Source organism: Equus caballus, chromosome 7, assembly GCF_041296265.1.
Source record: "Equus caballus isolate H_3958 breed thoroughbred chromosome 7, TB-T2T, whole genome shotgun sequence".
Classification (NCBI taxonomy): Eukaryota; Metazoa; Chordata; class Mammalia; order Perissodactyla; family Equidae; genus Equus; species Equus caballus.
Window position 1 is genome coordinate 82,190,277 of NC_091690.1, and position 22,748 is coordinate 82,213,024.

Sequence of the window (22,748 nt, forward strand, 5' to 3'; positions counted from 1 at the left end):
CTGACAGTCCGCCTTACGTACTTAAGTGTCTTGTTAAGCGCTAGATATTCCTGGGGATAGCGCAGAACAAGGGTCCTCCGATTCCTGATGAGACAAGGTCATAAGAGAACACAAGAGCAGATCAAATCAGGGGGAACTGTCATTAGATTATAAATCCACTGGGAAGGGAACTGCCTGAGAGTGGGGCCTGGGTTAGCTAGGTTATCTGTAAACATTTGTTGAACGAATTCAAGAAATATTTATTGAGTAAATTCAACTCAATTCTATGTTTGTTGAGTGCCTGTCGCATGGAAGTGAACAGTTTTCCCGTGTGCTCAGACAAACTCCACTGCAGTATAAAGGGGTATTTTCTGGACTAGAAAGAAGAAAAATAATAAATCTAGCCCCGTTTTCTTGGCTTACAGCCATGAAAGAGTGGAACCTAGGCCTTGCTACTTCCTTGTGACGTGACTTCGGACAACTAGCTTAACCTCTCCAAGCCTTGGCTTCCTAATCTGTAAAATGGGTGCAGTCACTGCTGACTTACAGGGTGTTACAAAGGTTATCTGAGATAATGAGTGTAAAAACGCAGTAGGAGCCCCATGTATTCGCTTCTTTCCCTGCATTTGGACACGATACCAATCGCTCTGAACTTCCAGTTTCCTGGGGATGAGGATCTCTGTCCTCAGGGTGGTGTTAGAAGACCCCTGGCAGTGATACGTGTGAAAGCTTTTTGCAAACTGTTCCGTGCTTTATCAGGGCCTGAGCACCTGGTGCTGAGTCCTTTGCTTTGCACTGTATATAGATTATTCTCGTAACTAAAGGCAAGCTGCCTGGGTCTGATTCTAGGCTCGACACTTAGCTGTGTTATCCTGTGCATGTTACTTTTCTTTTCTGTGCTTGAAGTATTCATCTGGAAATGGGAATAATGATAGTACCTACTTCACAGGGGTATTGTGAAAATTAAATGAGATAACGTATGCAACAAGCACAGTGCCTGGAACATGAGAAGGGTGCCTTAAAGCTTCGCTGTTGTTAGTGGCTTATAGATGTGGAAACTGAGGCCAAATGAATAACTCCCCCAGGGTCACACTCAGGGATGAGAAGCCCAGCTCTTTCCACTCTGCCATGCTCCTTATACCTTGTGTCCCTATGAGATGGAAGGTTTCCTGTACCTTCCGGAACCCGCTGGCTGCCTGGGAACCCTGCTTGGCGCTCTTCTCTTCTATAAGGATGGCCGAGCAGGATCGGCTCTGGGCCCAGCCTGCTGACTGATGGTGGTGAGCCAGGATGGGGTTCTCCCCACGCTGACACAGACAGGGAGAGAATTCCAGATTTGTTATGGCAGCAGCTACCATGCTCTCCAACTCTGGGCCAAAAGAGGAGGAGGAGGCCCAGCAGCTTCCTGGTCAGAGGTTCTAGGAGATTCACAGGCAGATCCCTTCCTGTTAGGGCCACACACAGAGAACTGCTTCTCCAGAGCCTGCTCCAACTTCACTTCGGCTCATTAAAAAGTGGGAGTGGGGTGTGAGCAGGGTTGCCACTGGTTAGATGAGCGCTGCAACGGCCTCAAATCAACAAGATGCTACCGTACAAGAGGGTTAAGCATCACTTTCTGCCTAGAGCATCAGAAAGGGCGGTACGAAGTAGGCACCTAGGGAGACCCGGAGTGAGGGTAACCCTTGTGTGTGGCCTGGGCCGGGGACAGCTTGGTGATCTGTGTTTCTAGGAGACCATGTGCATCACGGCATGCTGTTGCATCATCTGGCTGGAGGAGAGGGAGGAAGGGACTGCACAGGACCGGGCATGGGCAGCACAGTGTCTGGGCAGGATCCCGGTCCACAGGCTCATGCACGTGGGAGGACGGTGGGCAGAAGGGATTTGGGGGACGCAGCACTGGAAGCTGTGGCACTTTGGGAATTGAATGGCAGTGAGTTCTGCAGGGACCCAGGTCGGCCCTCTCAGACAAGAGCTTTGGGAGCACAGGACAGTGTCCCCTTGGCCCAGGCACCTCTCACAGAGGGCCCCAGAGGCAAAGTCTACGGTGCTCAGTGCAGGGTAGAGACTAACAGTGTGGGCTCTGGGGCCAGGCTGCCTGGGTTCAAATCCTGGGCCTGCCACTTAGGAGCTGTGTGACCTTGGAGGAAGGTACTTGACTTCTCTGTGCCTCAGTCTCCTCAGATGTGAAATGGGGATGATGACACCCCCCCCATTAGGTTGATTGGAAGTTAAATGAGTTAATACAGTATAATAGTACCTGGCACGTGGTTAGCTGTTATTATTAAGTGGCTTTGTGGACAATGGAGATGGTGGGGTCAGGGGGTGGGGTGGGGGATGCTGGAGCAGGTAATGTGAAAGATGTGAGGTCTACTCATGAGCTCACATGGACCTGCCTTTGGGTTTCTAGAAACTCTTGGAGGAAAATGGGAGCTGTCCAGGTAGCAGATAGAGCCGGCAAAATGGGGGCTCTCACAGCCAACAGGAGCCTCTTTGCACCCTGAGGTTTGCAAGGTGCCTCTGAGGAGGCCCTGCTGCCCCAATGAGTCAGTTTTCTAACATGGCTGCCAGTCCCAGGCCAGCAAATCACTGATGCTCTGGTCACACTGCATCTGGGGCCAGGTCTGCTGCCCCACAGTGAGGGGGAGACAGGCAAGTATGTGCCCACAGGAGGATCTAGGGAAACCTCTGACACAGTCTTTGCCATGGGAGCAAAGACTGGAGGGACTGGAGGAAAAGAGACTCTGGGAAGAGGCAGAAAGCACCTTCCTGCGTCATCAGGTTTCATTCCTCTGCAGGCCCTTGTGGAGGGCAGGACTGAGGGAGAGTCACGGGAGAGGCGGCATCCAGCTGGCCCAGCAGGCAGAGCTGGCCAACCCCGGCACAGACGTCCCTGTGAGGTGGGGAGCTCCCCAGCGGAGCTCTCCCTGCAGATTCCAAGACCCACGAGAGACCCGATTCTACAGGTCGAGGCTGGCTGAGCAACCGGGGTTTAACAAGCTCCCAGATGACGGTCTGGGGCTCGCGCTGTGCAGAACTTTGCCCGCCTAAAGGAGGGGGCTTAGACACGATCTGGGATCCCTTCCAGCTCTGCCAGTCTGTCATCCTGTGGTCCCCGAAGGCCCCAGGCTTGCGTCCAGAACCCCCTGGCTACAAGCTCATCCCTTCCACCCTCCCTGTTGAAGGGCCAGCTCAGACAACATGCTCAGGACACAGCCTCAGAGGGCATTGTTGGGAAGCTTTATTTCTTTGTGGATTTTGATTACAGCTTCTGTTTAGGGACCTAAAGGGTGTGTGTCTGTGTGTGAGAATCTGTGTACGTGCAAGAGTCTGTGTGTGTGTGTGTGTGTGCAAAAAAGAAAAACAGGATCTAGGCCTACAGCTTTTGAGTTTTTACGTGAGAAGACCGCAGTGAGTGCTCATGCCGCCAATGGGAAATGAGGGCTGGAGCCTAAGGAACCAGAGGCAGGACTGGACCCCGGGGAGCTGTAAACTCAGAAGGATGCTCTGTTCTTTGCCTGCTTCACAGATGGGAACTCACATGGTACCAGGAGTTCCAGCGAGTCCTCCTGGACAACCCCCTTCCCTGGCTGCCTGGCTGCCCCTACTCCCGGGGACCCAGGCTCCAGACCCTGGAGGCTCCAGCCCGGCTCACAGGCCTGAATCCTCCCCTCAGGCTGCGCTGCCTGAGAAGCCCAATGTGGGTTGTCTGATGGGTACAATGGAGGGAGCCGCTCTTCTTTGATGATGCCCTGTGGGCTTCTGGAGAACTCAGGGAGGGCCAGTGCCTGTCAGAAAGGACAGAAAATAAAAGAATACTGAACCTGGGGCCGGCCTGGTGGCGCAGCAGTTAAGTTTGCACGTTCCGCTTCTCAGAGGCCCGGGGTTCACCGGTTCGGATCCCAGGTGCGGACATGCCACCGCTTAGCAAAAAGCCATGCTGTGGCAGGCATCCCACATATAAAGTAGAGGAAGATGGGCACGGATGTTAGCTCAGGGCTGGTCTTCCTCAGCAAAAAGAGGAAGATTGGCGGTGGTTAGCTCAGGGCTGATCTTCCTCAAAAAACAAAAACTAAAAAAGAATACTGAATCTGATGTGGCCTTCAGTCTGGGGTCTAACCTGCCCCAGCTCCACGGTCCCTCAGGCCACAGAAGGTACTGAGGGCTGGGCTGGACAGTCTAGGAGGCGGTCATTAACGCTTGCCCTGGGGAAGACAGGAGGAACTGAAGGCACAGAAAAGTGAACAGACTCCCTTGGTCTCTTGACCAGGATGTCGAGTTGCTGTGACATGAGCCCAGCCTGGTCTGACTTCACAGTCCAGATTCTTAAGTCCTGTGCTAATGGTCCTCCCTTAGAGGACCTGGGCATCCTGGCTCCAGCTCACCTGAATGCCTCATGGCTCCTTCTCCTGCTGGACTGGCAATGCAGAGGCCATCGGACCTGCAAACAGCCTCTTCATTGTCCTGACTTCCCACGAGCAGGGAGACGGAGTCGTGGCATTCGCGGGACCTTCAGACACCATGGGCACCCCCCCCCACCCCCCCCTCATGTCATAGAAGTCCACTTCTGGCTCAAGGTCACAGGGAGAGTGAGCTTGTGAGGACCTGGAATCTGGAGCTCCTGCTGTTCCGCCAGGGCTCTCGGACCCTTGCCCGTGCGCTGAGCTCATGGATCCCTTCCCCTGCTTGGGCGCCCCTGGAATCTCGCCCTTCCCTCTGCCCCAGGGCGGCTGCACTTACGTGTGGTCTGAAGCCAAGATGGTCAGAAGCGCTGGCGGGTTTTGTGCTACCTGGTTTTGTGTCTCTTGAGGAGAAGGTTTGAAGCATCTATTGATTAGAGAGGTTTAGAACCAAGAGGAACTGAACTGAACATAAAGGCTCTCTTCATGAGGGTGGTCGCATCTCTGCCGATCTTTTATGACTATTTTTTAGGAACACTTGTATTCTTGGGGAGCATCGCATGGCAGCTGTTTGGGGGAGTTGCCCAGGATTCAGGAGCTAGATTTTGCTTAAGAATCTGGCTTAAAGGCTCTGCCGTTGTGAGTGACACAACAATTTCAGGGACCGTGATGGCAAGGAGGCCAGGCTGGGGAGGAGGGGCATGAAGGGGACAGAACCCATCAAAATCGTGACCTGAGGACCGGAAGCAGTCACTCAGTCACTCTTGAATTTACTTGTTGAATGTTTTGCTCTGTAGCATTCCCTTCTTTAATCTCCAAGCTGTCAGTATATTAAAAAAAAAATCCATTGGTTAAACCTTACAGTTCGCTATTGGCAATGCTTTCGGGGAACCGTCCATACTGGGTGAGGAACAGGAGAAAGAAAGGGGCAGAGTGGAGCATTCAGTTTGGGGGAAGGCCAGATGTCACCTGCAGAGGGGCAGAGGAGCCACCCAGAGCCACTGAGAGCAACTGACAAGCGGCAACCACATGGTCCAAGACGTTCCCGGGAAGCAGGGCTCAGTAAACCCCTGAGCTGGCTGTCTGTGGCCAAAGGCACGGGGGCTTGGCACAACGCCATTTAGGAATGCAAGGGCTCCCCGAGGCTGCCAAGCTCTGCAACATCTCCATCCCACGAGCTTGGGATGTGGAGATACAAGAGGCCACTCTTTTCTAAGTACTTATTATCTAAGTTCCCACAGCTATGATGTGTAAGGAAGCAAACGTCATCGTAACATGAAAATATTCACTATGAGTCTGCCCGTTTATCAAATTCGTGCTCCCTCAGACATTCTTCCCTCGCTTCACAAGTGTCTCGTGGCTCAGGGCAGTTCGGACAACCGTCAGCTATGACAGGACAATACAAGTTCGGTGCCAACCAACTGCCAAGTTCATGAAGTTTGGAAAACCACACTGGATTACTCTACATGCAAGGTGCCGGACCGACGAGGAGCAGACGGAACTGGATTGGTTAACAAACGAAGACAAAGTTATGAGGAAGAGGGCAAGCTAAGTTCTTCGAGGGGAATGACTCAAATACTGAAAGATTGAAAGAGTTCCTGGGGCAAACGAATGGAGCTCTTAAACATTAAACAAAGAGCATCTCTTGTGAAGGTGCTGCGGAGGGAAATGTGAAGGATGTGGTATCATGTCAACAGATCATTTTGTTGGCATAAAAATAAATATACCGACACCAAAATCAACACACTAGATTAATTCTTTGTTCATTCTAAAAAGTAGTATGTAATCTATACTTTGTAATATGCATAGCTAAAAATAACTTGTTTTCATAACTTCACTTCTATAATACAACGTCAAAGAGACCCTTTAAATTAACTCATTCTCATCATTTCCTTTTTCATAATACAATTTTGCTGGAAATCTTGCTCACTATTGACTACGGAATTTTGATCTTCATTTGAAGTGGACTCAGTTTAAATGACCCTTTGCTGCTGCCCCGACCCTGACGGGCCGAGCCCTCTGTGCCCATGGTTCTCCTCTGGTCTTCCTCCTTCCCAGGAGGGTGCCTGCAGGGTTGGGGTGGTTGGACTTCCCAGGAGGCCTCGGTCAGACAGCCTAGAAGGTTCCACTCTCAGGGTATGTGGGGCCCTGGTTTGATTCAAATGAACTTTGGGTATTTCTTCCTCAGTGTGGAAGCCACACACCTTCCCCGGGCGCCCACCGCAGCCCGCACAGGCTGTGGGCACAACCTCTGGCCAGGCCAGGCAGTGGGGCCTGAGCCCAGGGTGCTTGGCTGGCCCCGGCCGGGCTAGCTGCAGGGAGGGGGGGCACTTACTTGGCCGGCAGGGCTCTGGGCTGCCTGTGGCTCTCCAGGGGGCTCCTCGTCCTCGGGAATGTGGGGCATGGCAGCCTCCTGGCGGGAGTGGCCGCGTGTGCCCGGAACCTCCGCTGCGTCAGCCCCAAAGATGCTCCGGGAGGCCTGGGCTCCGCAGGCTGAGGAGACGCCAAAAGGACAAGTCAAATCGGCTCCCATCCCTGACCCCAGCTGGATTCCATTTCCAGGAGCCACGAGCTGCAGAGAGAGCCTGCTTGAGTTTGCATCAACACGGGGGTCGGAACAGGCGTGCAGGGGACATTTGGAATGACATTTCCTCCTGCTCTCTGGCTCTGTTGACAAAGTCAGAAGTGACCTTAGAGATTTTGCATCTAATTTGGTCCTTACAGTAAACACAGCTATCCCAGAAGGGAGAAAAGTGCTTCGAGCTCCTCAAGGCCACAGCTCATGGAGGACACGCCATTGGGATCAAACGTATGCGTGAGTACATTTATTGAGCACCTGCTGGATGCCGGGCACTACCCTAGGAGCATCACCAACATCGCCTAGTTCAGCCTTCACGACATTAACGTTCACATTTTACAGATGAGAGAACGGCTACAGAGAGCGGCAGCCACTTGCCCAAATCGCACTAGGAACGAAGCATTTGACTCCAGATCTTCCTGCTTCTGAGGCCAGGGCTCCTTCCGCTCTGCCCCGCAGCCGTCTCTGGTGGGGGACGGTGGGGGGAAGGTGCTTCCTGACTTCCCGCCCCACAGCTTGCCTCACATCCTTCAGCAGCAATTCTGAGCCCAACGACGGGGCTCTCTCACTAGGGGACAGGCCTCGCTGGGCCCGTCAGCCCTGCTAAAGCCACGACTCTGGAGGCACAGGTAGGACAGACCCTGTGGCCGTGCGCAGGGCTCCCTCGCCAGGCTGATCCCATGCCCGTGGGCTGGCAGCCTTGAGGCCTGGCCAGGATTGACCTCGATCAGTACAATCTCATCCGTGTCACCACAGTGAACAGCTCAGGGATAGACAACAGATCCAGCCTCAGCCCATGAGCACACGACAGTGTTCTGAGACCCAGAAGGTTCCTCTTGTTCTGGGTGGCGCAGCGTGCAGCCGCTGCCATTCTGCCTCCATGAGGAAGGCCAGCCTGAGGGTGGAACCGACCCACACAGAGGGAGGCAGAGTCAAGAGACCTGCAGACAAACGAAGCTGGAGCCCGGATCAAAGTTCACCTGCAGCCTGAACTCTTTCGGAACCAGCCAGTTACACAAACAACTAAATCTCTTTGTGTTTAAGTCAATTTGGGTGGGGTCTACTTGTAACTACAAACTTGTAACTGCTAACAGCTCTTTCGTATGTCTTGCCAGTCTAGAGGTCCGGGACAGTGATCTCTCCAACAGACCCAGCCAAGGGCTCTGGCTCCCCCGCTTCCTCTTAGCAAAGGAGACAGGTGATGCGAGCTCTCCATCCAGAGAGGCGGCACAGCGAGGGGAGAGAGCACAGGCTTGGAACCAGGTACCCGGGTTTGAGTCCCCACTCTGCCCCTCACTGGCTGTGTGGCCTTCAACGCGGACCTCACCTCCGAGCCTTCATTTCCCTGTCAGCGATAAGAATGCCTCCACCGCAGGATCCTTCAGATGATGAAATGAGATGACGCGCCCAGCACGGAGCAGGTGCTCACAGCAGCCAGTGCATAGAGGTCTGCGGCCCAGGAAGGCTGCCTGGAGTCCAGAGGGCTCTGCCTGGCCTCCTCCCACTCCCAAACTCCTCCAGGTGCCCTTGCCCTAGCCACTGGGGGAAGCCCGCAGGGACCTGCAGGACCAAGAACCGCCAATCTTGACCTTCAGAGGTTCCTTGAAGAAGCTGCTCTGCTGGACGGCAGAGGAAAACCACCCGACACAGATGTCATCCTCAGAGCTGGTCCTCAGCCGCAGCCAGGAGGCTGCTGGGACACACAGGAGAATGAAGGGCGCTGCCATTTACTGAGTCCCTACTGAGCTTTTTGGATGAATCTCCTGGGTGTCCACTATGAATCAGACCCCTCGTCGGCTCTAGCCAACAAATACTGGATTTTGTATTTGCTGCTTTGCTATTTAAAGAACTAGAGAATTTTAGCCCCCGGGTTGGTCATTGTAACCACCATCTTGACTTTTGTCACTCTCTGTGGTGGAACAGTTGGGGTGACCCCTGCTGGTCAGCTCGAGGAACCTCGTCTCAAGTAGACTAGCCATGAACTGAGGCATTCATTCATTCATTCATTCGCCACAGACACTCATTTACACTTCCCCCCTGCAGGCCCTGTGCTGGGTGCTGGTGGCGTAAGGATGATGAGGACGTGGTCTTGGGCCTCGAGAAGCGCGGAGTCTAGTAGTGGGAGGCAGTTGGCAAACAGTATAATGGGGTAAATACTTTGAAAGTGAGAAGATGCAGGATCCCAGAAAAGGGTCCTTAACTATGGAAGCTATGACAGGTGGGATACAGTTTTAGTGAAGATTCCATGTTACAATCAGTGTTTGAGCTGAGCCACGAACACTCAAATGCTGAATGGACTGTCTAAACAGAAGAGCTGGAGTCCTGGAGGGCAGGGAGATACGATTTTAGCCTGGCTCTTGGGAATGAGAGCTATGGGGCCAGGGCATGCTGTGGCTCCCACCCTAAATGTATGAATAAACTGAGCATCCAGTTTGCCCAAAGATGAGCTCCATGATTAATTTCTATCACCTTCACTTGGACTTCAGCAGCAGTGACATCAGTGGTCAAAGTATTTGATAACAAAGGTTGAGGGGAGGAAAAGAGTATCCACAATCCCCAGTTCCACTAGGGAAATAGGCTACACTGCCCAAGAAACCTCTTAAAATGATGTGTGATGTATGTGCAGGTCCTGGCTGTCTTAATAGGAGTATGATTCGTAAAACATGGGAGGTGACAGTTCCACTTTTCCTTTACGTCTTAATCTATACAAAGTGTATTGTGCTCTGCAGGTTAACAAAGATTTAGACAAATGAACCATGTTCAAAAAAGGGGAAGCAGGAGGCAGGGAGACAAGAATTTGCGTTTCAAGAACTAAAGACCTTTAGCCTGGAGAAGAGAAGGTGCAGGGAGGAATAAAACCTCTTGTCGGATATTTGGAAGCCATTCATGTAGTTCTGTTGTCCCCAAAGGATGGAGGACCACCAATGGCTGAAAGGTCAAATGAAAGCAAGGGAAAACTTTCTAGTGGTTGGAACCATCTGAAGATGGGCTGCTCCTTAAGGTAGTGAGCTCCCCATTCCAGGGAGAGTTCCAGCAAAGGCTGGGGCAAGGGTCACAGGATTCCCAACCCACTTCAGGGGCTTTTTCCAACTCTGGAAGTCCCTAAAATCCTGGACTCTTCCTGGTCACAACGAACCACGGACTTGATGGTCCCATCCCGTAGGATCCTGCGATCCTAGGATTCCAAAGTCGCATCAGAGAATCTCTCCCTTTCCTCTGCCTCTCGCTCCTCCAGAAAGACCGGGAGTCAGTCCCTGGGCCGGAAAGCAGAGCGAAACAGAAGCGGGGCAAGACAGCCAAGCACCAAGAGGTGCGAGCTGCCGCAGGAAGCCGCAGAGTGGAGGCCGGCTGCGGCCCCACCCTGGACGAGGCCGGACTGCTGCCCCCTCGGAGGGGCCCTGCGCCCCGCCTGCCGAGGCCATTCCCACGCTGCTCGGCCCTGTTTCCTTTCTCTCCCATCCATTCTTATAAACTCGCGGCTTAAAATAGCAAGGTAGCAGCGGCGGCCCTCCCCCGGGGTGACATCTGGGTTCCGCCGGAGCTCGTGGGCACGCGGACCTCGCATCCATCACGGCGAAGTTTAGAACACAATCTCCAGGAAGCGGTGATCTAGAGCACCGGCCATAAAAGGAAAAAATATTCAGAAACGTTTGGTCTCCCGGCGGCTCCTTCTTTAATCCATTTTCAAGGCCCTTCTTGCTGCCTCTCCAGCCTGGTCAGTGAGGGGTAGGTGGGTCATTGCCAAGAGCCAATCAGCTCTTTGGACGCTACTCACTCTTCCCCCCCCCCCCCCGCCCCGCCCCGCCCCCCACTAGTGCTTGAGCATAACCTGGCCCATTCACAGGAAGGAAAACTGAGGTGCAGAGGAGAGACGCGACCTGATTGGGTCCAGTTACCTTTGTACCTGGTGCAAATCATCTAAGAGCCTCTGCTCAGATAACTACCCAGTCATTGGTGTAACTGAAGGTTGAAAGTCTCTAACCCATATTTAAATATTTTATCTGCCCCTGGCCATGCTCACGAAGAAAAGCAAAGGAATATACTTTTCTTCATTCTTTCATTCATTAGATATTCCTAGGTTGCCTGCTGAGTATCAGACACTATGCTGGATGCATTTCAAGTGCTATCTTATTTAACCCCCATGAGATGGGTTTTATTGTTTCCATTTTATATATTAAGGAACTAAGGATCAGAGAGGTTCAGCAACTTGCTTGAGATCACACAGCGAAGAAGTGGCAGGCCAAGGATTATAAACCAGGCTAGTCTGATTCCAAGCCCCATCATCCTTCCCCTCTTCTGCTCAGCCTCCTCCACCAGGAGTTCTGCCCCAGCGCAGCAGCAGGACCCAGCATGAGGACCCGCCCCACAGCAGAGGACTGGAGTGTGCATTCCCAGTGGGGATAAGCATGGTGGTGGGGCGGAAGCAGCAGGCTGTCAGGCCAGGGGTTTTATGAGGACACGAGAGGGTCCCACAGTTTGAGGCTGCGTGACCCCCACCGTGGGGTGGCAAATCCAACCATTCATCTGCTGGTCCATCCACTTACCCACTCACCTTCTGACTCCTCCATTCCCACAACTGTCCATTAGTGTGTCCACCCAACCTTTCACCCCAGGAAGTCCCACACTTGTTGGGTCCACAGCACAGGCTCCGCCGGTGGGAACAGCTGCTGTAGGCCCCGTGGGCCCTGGGGAGAGGGTGCTCTGACAGTGGCCGTACAAGCACAGGCATGCCCACCCACAGCTGGTGGAACACCTCCATCCTGCAGCCCTCAGCAGGCGGTGCCTACCTGTGGGGGCTGCCTATGACCCAGCAAGCACGGGGGCCCCCATCAGGAGTCATGATTTAGAAAGGGCCTGTACAGAGACCCCTGCCTCCAGCGCTCTCAGCAGCCCTGTGAGATGGGTAACTAAGTACTATTATTATCAATGTGATGATCAGGCCCGTTTCACACATGAGGAAACAGAGGCCCCGAGACTTGCCAGAAATCAGACGGCCCGTGAAGGGCAGTGCCCAGAGCCAGCCGCAGGTCTGTCTGACTCCCCAGCGCCTCGCAGGGCTGAACCAAGCGCTCCCTGGGTGTTGTTCTTGGCAAGCAGTGGCTTCTCGCCACGGCCCCAAGGGTGCCTCTCCCAGAGCCTTGTGACCAGTCCCGAAGAAACCAAGGGCCCTCCGACACCACAGTGTCCCAGGGGCACGGCCTGCCAGCTGAGCGGCTCTCACATTCTCTGTTCATCCCTGAAGGTCGGGAAAGAGCCACAGGCCCTTCTGGGAAGCAATGGGTTAACCCAGACTCCACTGACCTTTCTGGAATGACTCAGAATTCTCAGAAGGGAGTTTTTTTTGTTCTTCCAGCTTTGAATTTTTGCTTTCATTTTAGCAACACAAAGAATTTGAAAGAGATTAGCTTGCTATTAATACCACTGGTCTATCTCTAGATGAAGAATTCGGATGGACGGAATCGTTTGGCATGACTGCACACACATCTCTCTCACTGCCTCTGCAAATTCTGGGGATGACAGCCAGTCCCACCCCCTGCTTCCATCTTACCGGCCCAGATGGGCGCACGGACTTGCTCAAAGCCACACCTGTGAGTGAGGCGCCATCAGAGAAGGTCCCAGAGCCCCTGCTCCGCTTCTGGCCCCTTATTTGAAGGGTTCGCTTGTAGTAAGTCATAAGCAAACGGTCTGTGCATCCTGCTCGTCCTTCCTTTCACGGCTCCACATGGGGAGACGATGCTCCCTGCTCCCTGCGCTCACCCGGGGCAGTCCTGGACACACTGGGAAAGACTCAGTCTTCAGAGGTCAGCTCGAAGTGCTGAGAGGCACCTCTGTGGTTCCCTGGGCCTGGTCAACTGCAGAGCTGGGTCCTGTACCCCACAAGCGAGCCCCATGGGGTCCACCTCAGGACAGCCCCATCCTGCTTCCTAACCTTGGGATGCTGGGGAGACTTCGGAGCTGGCAGATTGGGTTCCAATTCTCCCTCTGCCTCTTTCTTGCTGGATTAGTCTCTCCTGGCCTCAGTTTCCTCATCTGTAAAATGGAGGTAAGAGCACCCATCTTTTAGGGTTGTGGAAAGGATTAAATTAGGAAATACATGCAAGGTGCTGGCAGATAGTCTGTACTCTATGAGTTCCTTTCTCATTCTCTGAGAAGGACAGCTGAGTCCTCTCAGCCACGGTGTCATCAAAACCCAACCAAGGCCCTGAGAGTCTGGTGTTCATCCTGGCAGCAGAGACCCCGGCTTTGTCTTTTGCAAGTAAAGGAGACACGGTCCTGGCCTGGCTAGGGCTTCTCCTATGTACTGACAAATAGATAAAAGACCATCAGACAGATGGGAACTAAGCCCATGGGGGCCATAAGGTCTGGGGATGCTGACATTCCCTCCGCTGTTGTGGGGCCAGTGGTGGCAGGCGGTGGGTTCAGAGAGAGAGGGAACAGCACTGCGATCAGCCCAGATACGCTGTCGTCTGTCCCAGGTGTGGGCTGTAGTCATCCCAAGTCTGAGCTTCGGTCAGTCCCAGGGGAGCAAGGGTGGGGTACAGCAGGCGAGAAGGAAGAAGGGGAGGATGAGGGACCGGAAGGGACTTTCCCAATGACTTCTTGCCCTCAACACAACGCCTCTGGTCCAGGGGCTGGGAGCACAGAGACAGAGGCCTAATGGTGCTTCGGTGAGGCTGGCCCTGAGTACTCCCCCCTCAACACGCCCTGGGCTCTGCACCCTCTGGCCACTGCTCTAGTCCTGAGGATCTCTCACAGGCTCTGTTGGCTGGGGGGGGGCCTCCCTCTCCTGATTCAGAACCATTTTAGCCCTGGGAGTGAGCCAGCGTCTGCTCAGACCAGTGCCAGGGCCACGTCCAGGTGGAGAGCCTGGCCCAGCTCCCAGAGGAAGAGTGCAGGAGTCCGCGCAGTGCTGCACAACGCTGGGGGCACGGGATGGATGGCAACCCAGGCCCCTCACATCTCCTCTCCCCTCATTGCCCTTGGCCTCAGGCAAGGAACAGCAAGGCCATTCTGTGGGCCCTGCCTTGTTGGGGGGGGGGAGGGGTGTGGACTGTAGCAGCAGGAGGCAGAGAAAAGGGAGCCATCTCTGTCTTCCTCGTCTCAAAGGGCCAGCCCTTAGGGAAATGAAAGTGCGCAGGGCAGAGGAAAAAGATTTGGGAAAAAACACCTAAGTAAGGGTAAGTGTCCCCCCACCCAAGACTAGTAACAATTCTGGGGTGAGGGAGGGACAGGCGAGGCGGAGGAGAAGCAACGGAGTGTAGCCTCTGGTGAGTGCTCAGAAAGGTGCCTGTGGCCCGCTTCCCTGCGCAGGTGGAGAAAGATCCCTGAATCTGCGAGCAGAGAGGTCTTAGCTTCCACTTCCCAGACAACCCGGAGGAGAAGACCCCAAAGACAGGAAATGGCTATTTGGCATGACTCTTAGCTGAGGCCTTTAGACATCCTCCCAGGATTCCTCACATCCCCTGGGGTGGGGCCAGGGCAGGGCGAGTGAGCACAATAATTTCTGCGCACCCCAGAGCGGAGAGTTGCCAGACCTGAAGCTGCCTTGAGAAGGCTGATTCGGAGGTTACCTACTGACAGGAGCGAGAGAAAGCATGATGGACGTCTTGTCAAATGCTGGCCAGGACAGACGACATTAGGCACCAGGGCGCCCCGACTCTCCCATGCTGGGGAAGACCCTTGGATCTTAGAAGCTGCTCTGGAGGAAGAGGAGGGTTGGAGAAACCCTGAAATGCCTGGGACCCAGTTCTACACCCCATGAAAAATGGTCAAGCCAGGGCCAGACCTCCACCCACCCCAACCGGCCACCCCCTGGTCCTGACAGGAAGTCAGCCAGAACATTTCCCCAGGTTTCCTTTCCAGCTTGTTCGTTTCAGCAATTCTTTTTTAAAAATAAACCCACTTGAAAAATTTTTTCTTCTTGGAAATATGTGCAATTGCTCAATGGGAGGCAGTTCAAAGGCACTGGGAACAGGAGACAAGGATCCCAGCCTCCCATTTATCTCCTCGCAGAAATAAATCTTGCCCCGTTCTCTTTGTTCCAGGCCACCAGCAGCCTCTTCCTTGAGTCACCCACTCCAGGGTGACATGAGTCGTCGTCCTGGGGTCAAGGACCTCAGGCGTTCCCGGGTCTGCGAGGCTGACCAGGGCACTGAAGGGCCATCAAGAAGAATGGAAGACCGGGAGCTGCCTCCCAGGTCCTGGGGCTGGTTCTGCCCTCCCCGGCGTGTGACCTCGGGAGTCACTGAGCCCGTCTGAGAAGGAGGTGAACTTCTAGACCCTTCCAACTTGTACTTTGTCGGAGCTTCTCCAGTGGTGTGCAAATTGTCAAGAATTTTGCCAGCTGGTTGTTAAACTCAGACATCATTAAAAATGAAATTACATTAAAAACAAAGGAAACCAATACCCAAAATAACCACATCGTAATTATTTTACTATTTTTACTCATGAGATGACTTACGCCTATGGTATCCGTGTGGTGAGACACTATATAATGAGGTGCTACTGTGGAGTTGGAAAATGTTCGGTTCGGAGCTTGAAATTGATCATGATGCATTTATGCCACAGAAATCCGCAAGCGCTACACATGGAGGCCTTTTCCACCCAGAGAGCCGGCTGTTAAACACTTAGCAGCACAGCCCTGAGCCTCTGGCCCCTGCCCCTCACCCCTGCCGGTGCAGAAGGAACACAGGCGCCTTTAGCATCACCCACGATGGCGCAGCTACGGAGACGTGACTGCCAGTTGCCTTTGCACTACTCATCCTCCGCGCACCGTGGGCCCCTCGCATCCCCCGCATCCCAAACACAGCCCCTTCTTCCCTCCCCAAGCCCACCCCTCCCACGCCGCCCTCCACCCTCCGCCCTCCGCCCTGGTGATTGGCGCTGAGTTATAACCCGGAAGTCATCATGACTCCTCCCTCTTCGCCAGCCCCTGATCATTCGGGTGGACTCCGAGTCCCATCAATCCTCATTCAGACATGTCTGGATCGCTTGCCTCCTTCCTGCGGCCACCGCCCCTGCCCCGGCTATGGGTGACCTGAGTCACTGCAAGAATCTCAGATGTTTCCTTATGTCTGCTCTGGCCCCTTCCAACCACCTTCCGCAAGATGCCAGAGCAGTCTCTCCAAAACATAAACTGGATCATCCTTCCCCTTTTTAAAACCTCTGAGGACTGCCTTTTCCATGGGACCAGTCCTGAGTCAAGATCCCCGCCCCTCACTCCGGCCTCCTCTCCTATTTCTGCATTCATACACCTGATGCTCCAACCACGCTTGACCAACAGTCAACCTCCAGACACGCCCTGCTTTCTCGTGCCCTTTGCGCATATCCTCTTCCCTATGCCTGGGCTGCCTTTCATCCTCTTTCTATACCTGACGAACTCCTATTCATCCTTCAAGACCCACTTCAAATATCCCCTCCTTCATAAACCCATTCCTCCTCTTCACCTCAGAAAAAGTTATTCTCTGTATTAGTTTCCTGTGGCTGCTGTAGCAAGTTACCACAAACTTGGTTTCTTAAAACAACACAAGTTTGTTATCTGGCAGTTCTGGAGGTCAGAAGTCCCAAATCAGTCTCAGTGGGCTAAAGTCAGTATCAGCAGGGCTGTGTTCCTTCTGCAGGCTCTAAGGGGGAAGCCGTTTCCTTGCTTTTCCAGCTTCTGGAGGCTGCCTACATTGCTTGGCTGGTGGTGCTTTCTCTGTCTTCAAAGCCAGCAATGCAGCATCTTTTCTCCTGCCTGACCTCTGCTTCCATCCTCGGATTTCCTTACTGTCTGACTTTGTCCTGCCTCCTTCTTATAAGGACCCTTGGGGTTACATCGAGCCCGTGCAGATAATCCACGATGATCTCCCGATCGAAGGATCCTTGATTTAATCATGTCTGCAAAGGTCCTTTTTCCATTTAAGGGAACATTCTCACAGGCTCCAGGGACAGAGACATCTTGGTGGGGGGCAGGGGAGGATTATTCAGTCTACTACACTTCTCTATTCAGCCAGAGCGCTTTGCACAGACTTCACCTCAGCTGGAATTTAAGTACCTCGACAGCAGGGACTATACCTTATTCATATATATATGGATATTTTAATAATTAGTCATATTTTTATGACCCACATGCAGTACAGTGTCAAACACAGAATGTCCACTCACCATTGAATTAATTAACGAGTGAAGCCATATCGTAAAACACAGATTAAGAAGGCTTTGCTTTAATCGGCAGCCAGCTTCTGTGAAAACAGGATTCCTGCGGGGGTGGCAAATTCAAATCCTTCACGGCGCAGACAGGTGAGATGAAGGCCCACCATCACGCCATCACGGGGTGTGGCAGACCAGAGAGTACAGGCGCCATCTAACGGGGACAGTTACTATTCAATTTTGGGGTCATGAGAAAATACCAGTCTTTGTTGGCCAGATGTCCCAATTTTTCAAGAAAAGCCAAATCCCAGATGTTTAAGTATGAAATCCTCCAATTTCTAAATGTCAAATCTAATTCAAAAATTTAGGGAAACACAGCACAGCCCAAACAAACACATCCCTGGTAAGATTCTGTCTGCAGCCACCAGTTGCCTCCTCTGATTTACATCTGGAGAAAATGTTCCTCTGGGCTTTTTCTGCTAAATCACCTAATTCAAATCAAGTCTAATAAGCAGGGCCAACTATGAGCACTGTCTGAGGCCAGGGAGCTAAGCAGAGATTGGCCCTCCCTGAAGACTGATGATTCCCCACCCCGCCCGTTCCCTGGGTGGGTTGCCATACTCTGCGTATCTCCTTGCTGTCGGGGCTCTGAGGATGTGGCTCTTCACCTGGCTGTGGCCTCATTCCTTCATAGGAGGCCACGCCCTGCGCCATGCAGAGGCATCACACCAGGCCAGTGGCCGTGCCTCAGGCAACGTCATCAGTTCAAACCCAGCCAGGCTTGGCGGCAAGCATGAGGTGAGGTACCCCAAGAACAGCTGGGATTGGGGCATGAAAGAGACCAGGTTCCAGCCCTGATCTGGCCCTTACAGCTCAGCGACCCTCGACAAGTCATGAACTTCTCTGGGATCAGGCTGTTGCTTGTAAGATGGGGTTAAGATACTTCTCTCAAAGTGTGGCTATGAGGGGCTGGCTCCATGGCCGAGTGGTTAAGTTCGTGCGCTCCGCTGCAGCAGCCCAGGGTTCGGATCCTGGGCGCGGACATGGCACTGCTCGTCAGGCCACATTGAGGCAGCGTCCCACATCCCACAACTAGAAGGACCTGCAACTAAGATATACAACTATGTACGGCGGGGTTGGGAAGATAAAGCAGAAAAAAAAAAAAAAAGAAGATTGGCAACGGTTGTTAGCTCAGGTGCCAATCTTTAAGGAAAAAAAAAGTGTGGCTATGAGATTTAAATAAAATAAGACATGCAACGTATCCAGCACCTGGTAAACGCTCAGTGAGTGTTCCTTTATTTGCCTCGGAGAAAGAGAATATTGTTAACACAAGTCACTTGTGCTTCACGCAACAGAGGACGTCGCTTACAACCTCAGTACGCTCCTTTCCGTGCACTTCACACAGCTTGGTTTTCTGTTTTTCCAGCCCACGGCAGATAAAAAGCAGTAAGAAGGGACAACTGACGGCAGAAAGGAAGCAGCCACACTCGAGAGGGCTGATGCAGGCACTCCGTTTGGCAGCTTGGCACGGACTCGGGCCATTCCGTCTCGGCACATCTTCCTAGACACCTTCCTGGCCACTGAGCTCAGCGCTGGTTTACAGCCCAGCCCCAAAGCTGCCGAGCGTGAATGTGGCAAAACTCCGATGCTGGCTTCTCGGAGAAGTCAGAAAGCAAGATCCACTTCAGAACATTTCCATCCGAGATGGTTAAAATGCATACGGTTTTGATACTTTAGACATCATCCTTGTTGTTCATAGTGTATTGATGGGGGGAAAACAAGTATTCTCCTTTCATTTAAAAGTCTTTATATTTTTATCTATCTACATTTTATGTGAAATATATGTAGATAGATATATGGCTATGTCTGTCCATGGAGATGGGGGGAGGGAAGTCAAGGAGGTTAAAACCCAAATGTTAAAAGCGGTTATCTTCAAGTGGAATTATGAATAAACTCAATTTAACATCTTTTAAATATTTACGTCTATATTTTTCCATTTTTTTCCACGAACAGCATGACTTACTTGCATAATAAATAATGGAATTGTTAAAGGAAAAAGTCTCTTTTGTGTCCTAGAAGTTACTTAAAGAGAACAGCTGATGCCTGATGATCACGAGTTCCTTAGGCATCTATAGTCTTCTTTTCAGCATGTGCAGGTTGAGGCTCTGAGCCTTCCTGCGGAATTTCCTGTCTAGAATTCCCTGGCCAATTCTTGTCTCATCCTTTAATACTCAGTTCAAATGTCACTTCCACTGGGAGGCTTGCCCTGACTTTCCCCTCTGACACCCCTTTTCCGAGCTCTGTGTTCTCCCTTGCCTCTTGGCTCTTTGCTTTGTCTTGTAATCATTTGTTTACTGGACCAGTAGTTCTCAACCTTTTTGCTACCCAGTCCCTGTAAGGTATGTGGCAAGTTTCTATGATGAGGCTCCCCTGTCAGGCACACTATCCCCTCCAACCTCTCCTTCTCCCTGGCCAGCCACACTTTGTTAAAAATCATGTCCTATTGCAAATCATATATCCAATAAGGGATTAATGTCCAAAATATATAAAGAAGACATACAACTCAATAACAAGGAAACAAGCAACCCAATCCAAAAATGGGCAGAGGATCTGAACGGACATTTTTCCAGAGAAGAAATACAGATGGCCAACAGGCACATGAAAAGATATTCAACATCACTAAATACTAGGGAAATGCAAATCAAAAGTACAATATCACCTCATGCCTGTCAGAATGGCTGTAATTAAAAAGACAAGAAATAACAAGTGTTGGGGAGGATGTGGAGCAAAAGGAACCTTCATGCACTGCTGGTGGGAATGCAAACTAGTGCAGCCACTATGGAAAACAGTATGGAGATTTCTCAAAAAATTAAAAATAGATGTACCATATGATCCAGCTATCCCACTACTGGATATTTATCTAAAGAACACAAAAACACTAATTCAGAAAGATATATGCACCCCTATGTTCATCGCAACATTATTCACAATAGCCAAGACTTGGAAGCAACTTAAGTGTCCATCAAAGGACAAATGGATAAAGAAGATGTGGTATATATACACAATGGAATACTACTCAGCCATGAAAAAGACAAAATCTTGCCATTTGCCACAACATGGATGGACATTGAGGGTATTATGCTAAGTGAAATGAGCCAGATGGAGAAAGACAATTACAGTGTGACTTCACTCATATGTGGTAGATAAACAAACAAAGAAACCGTAGATACGGAGAACAGACTGGTGGTTACCAGAGAGGAAGGAGGTCGGGGGAGGGCAAAAGGTGCAAAGGGGCACAAGTGTACAGTGATGGATGGCAGCTAGACTTCTGGTGGTGAACATGATGCAGTTATACAGAAATTGAAATGCAATGATGTACAGTTGAAATTTATATAATGTTATTAACCAATGTGATCGCAATAAAGAAAAAAATGTATGTGTATTTATATAAAAGAATCATGTCCTAGACGGTGGGTTCCCTGATGGCAGGGCCAGCGTGGAATTCACCTCTGAGGGTTTCTTGAATAGATGAATAAGTGAATGAACGAGTGAGTGAGTGAGTGAGTGAAAGAAGATGTGTCGCATACCCTGTGACAGAGAGGTTGAGAGTGCAAACCCTGGTTGCTGAGGAAGCCTGGGGAAGCCAGGTGACCCTCCAGGGCTGATGTCACTTGTGGCTCCACTGTGACCTTGGAGGTCCTCATGTGAGAAGTGGGGAGGACTTGGCTCCCATTATCCTCCTCCTGGAGTGACATGAGCATGCATCGCCTGGGCTGCTGCCTCTGCAGGTGGATGGCCTTGCCTGCCCCCTTTCCCACTGAGCTGGCCCAGGTGCACAGCTGAGTTTTTCTTTCAGACATATGACTGGTTTCCTATCTTCACTGCCGCATGCATGTGCATGTTCCCCCATAGGGTTCTACCAACTTAAACCTCACAAAGGGCAGGGCCTTCTCCTCGGCCACCCTCAGGGCTCTGCTTGACCATCCAGGAGTACTTTGCAAAGTGACTTTTAGGATTAACTTATCAATGGGCTTCCAGCTTTAACCTACACCCCGCAGGAAGCCACAGAGCAGCCCCCTGGCCCTTCTGCTCCACTTGGACAGCTAGGCAAAGTGTTCCCAGATGGCTGGTGGTGGTGCTCCAATGTGCCGTCACCCAGCATCTGCGGCCGTGGCACTCCTGGAACCACTTCCTTCCTGACAGAGCAGAGCCCTGAGGGTTTGTGAGGAGGTCACAGCCTCTGGTCCCCAGCCCGGACACATGGCCCAATGCCTGCTCTGACAAGGGGACTCTGGTACTCGGGGGGGTCCTGGCAATCCAGCACCTGGAATGGGACCTGGTGGGCCTGGGTGGGACTGGGTGGGACCCACCCACACTGTACATGCAGACTCTCAGAGGCTAACAGGAGGGCCGAATCCAAGCCAACAACCTCGTCCTTAGATCTTCTGGCCTCTGCCCTTGAAGATGTCCATTCCTTAGGATGGGGACAAGGATGGAGAAAGACAAGCTGGTGTTTTGTCTGGGACATGCCATCTGTCAAGGGCCGCCCAGACCACCAGGAGCAGCCTGTCTGAAAAGCCAGGATCAGAACCCTATCACCTTGGGAATTTTGTTCCAAATAAAAATAAAATTTCTTCCTTGACTCAGCAACACCCCAACCCCCAACCAAATAAATAAATGAATAAATGAACACCCAGTTTGCAGTGCCTCCTCTGCCACTTCCTCCCTGCCACTTCCCCTCCTTCTGCCCCTCCTTTCCCAGCTTTGTTCTGGGAAGTGACCACCAGGGTCTCTCTGTGGGAGCTGGTTTGGGAAAGTCAGAAGGAAAAGATGGCCTCCACGCTGCCATTCATTCATTGAAGAAACGTTTGTTGGGCCTCCTCAGGGTCAGGAACTGCGCTAGGCCCTGCGCTCTGAGGTGCTCCTTCAAGGCTGCCTCCCCAGGAAGCCTTCCCTGACCTATCCTGGTTGCTGCGTGCTCTCTGGTCCATGACAGCACCCTGCCACTGCCCGGTGGCCACACAGTGGTTTCTGTTTCCTGTGCGTTAGCCGCAACTGCCACGCCCGCGGGTGAACGTCCCTTTGCGCCCCAGCTGTGGGACCACAGCACAGGGCCAGAGCTGCACACCCGGTGGCCCCTCCTCTTGAAACAAGGGCTCTAATCAAACCTGGCTTTTCTTGAGACTGACTACACACACAGCGCAGTATCCGTCTATGTGTAAACCCACTAGGCTTGAGTCCTGTCAGCTCTGTGAGGAAGGCAGCATGTCACCACTCTACAGATGAGGAAGCTGAGCCTCAGAGAGGTGGAGTGACTTGCTCTAGGTCACACAGTCAGGAAACAGAGTCAAAACTAAAACCTGGGTCTCCAGCCCTTTTCACCAGAAGACCCACTCGCATTCTTCTTAACCTCAGCAGAGACGGAACAGGAGTCCTGAGGGATGTTTTGCACATTTCCTGAAGGAGGCTCTTGACTGTTCCGGGTCACAGCTCTACCTCACAGCCCACAAGGACAGCCCTAGCGAGAGGCTGTTTGCAGAACGGAAAGTCCCTCTCACGGCATCCCCCGGGGTGGACGGGAAGCAGCTGCTCACCTGGGACAAACAGAGGAGACAGCTCTTCCTGCCCGGAGCGCCCCAGCCTCCAGTCCCATCCCCTATTTC

The 22,748-nt window shown here is 52.3% G+C and overlaps 1 protein-coding gene and 1 long non-coding RNA gene across 14 annotated transcripts in view; one reads left to right on the forward strand and one right to left on the reverse strand.

The window, feature by feature from the left end:
- The window catches only part of IRAG1 (inositol 1,4,5-triphosphate receptor associated 1), a 132,231-nt gene that overhangs the window by 70,157 nt on the left and 39,326 nt on the right, over positions 1-22,748 (reverse strand). For 9 of the 13 annotated variants that reach the window (XM_070274764.1, XM_070274760.1, XM_070274763.1 and 6 more), the window contains one exon: positions 6,712-6,869. The exons of the other annotated variants lie outside the window; for them this stretch is intronic. In XM_070274764.1, the coding sequence (XP_070130865.1) occupies positions 6,712-6,780 (69 nt within the window). In that variant the 5' untranslated portion in view covers positions 6,781-6,869. The remainder of the gene's footprint in view (positions 1-6,711; positions 6,870-22,748) is intronic. 13 annotated transcript variants of the gene reach the window in all.
- Positions 13,999-15,367, forward strand: LOC138925209 (uncharacterized). Its single transcript, XR_011441122.1, has 2 exons — positions 13,999-14,132; positions 15,000-15,367. It is a non-coding gene; the product is annotated as an uncharacterized lncRNA (long non-coding RNA).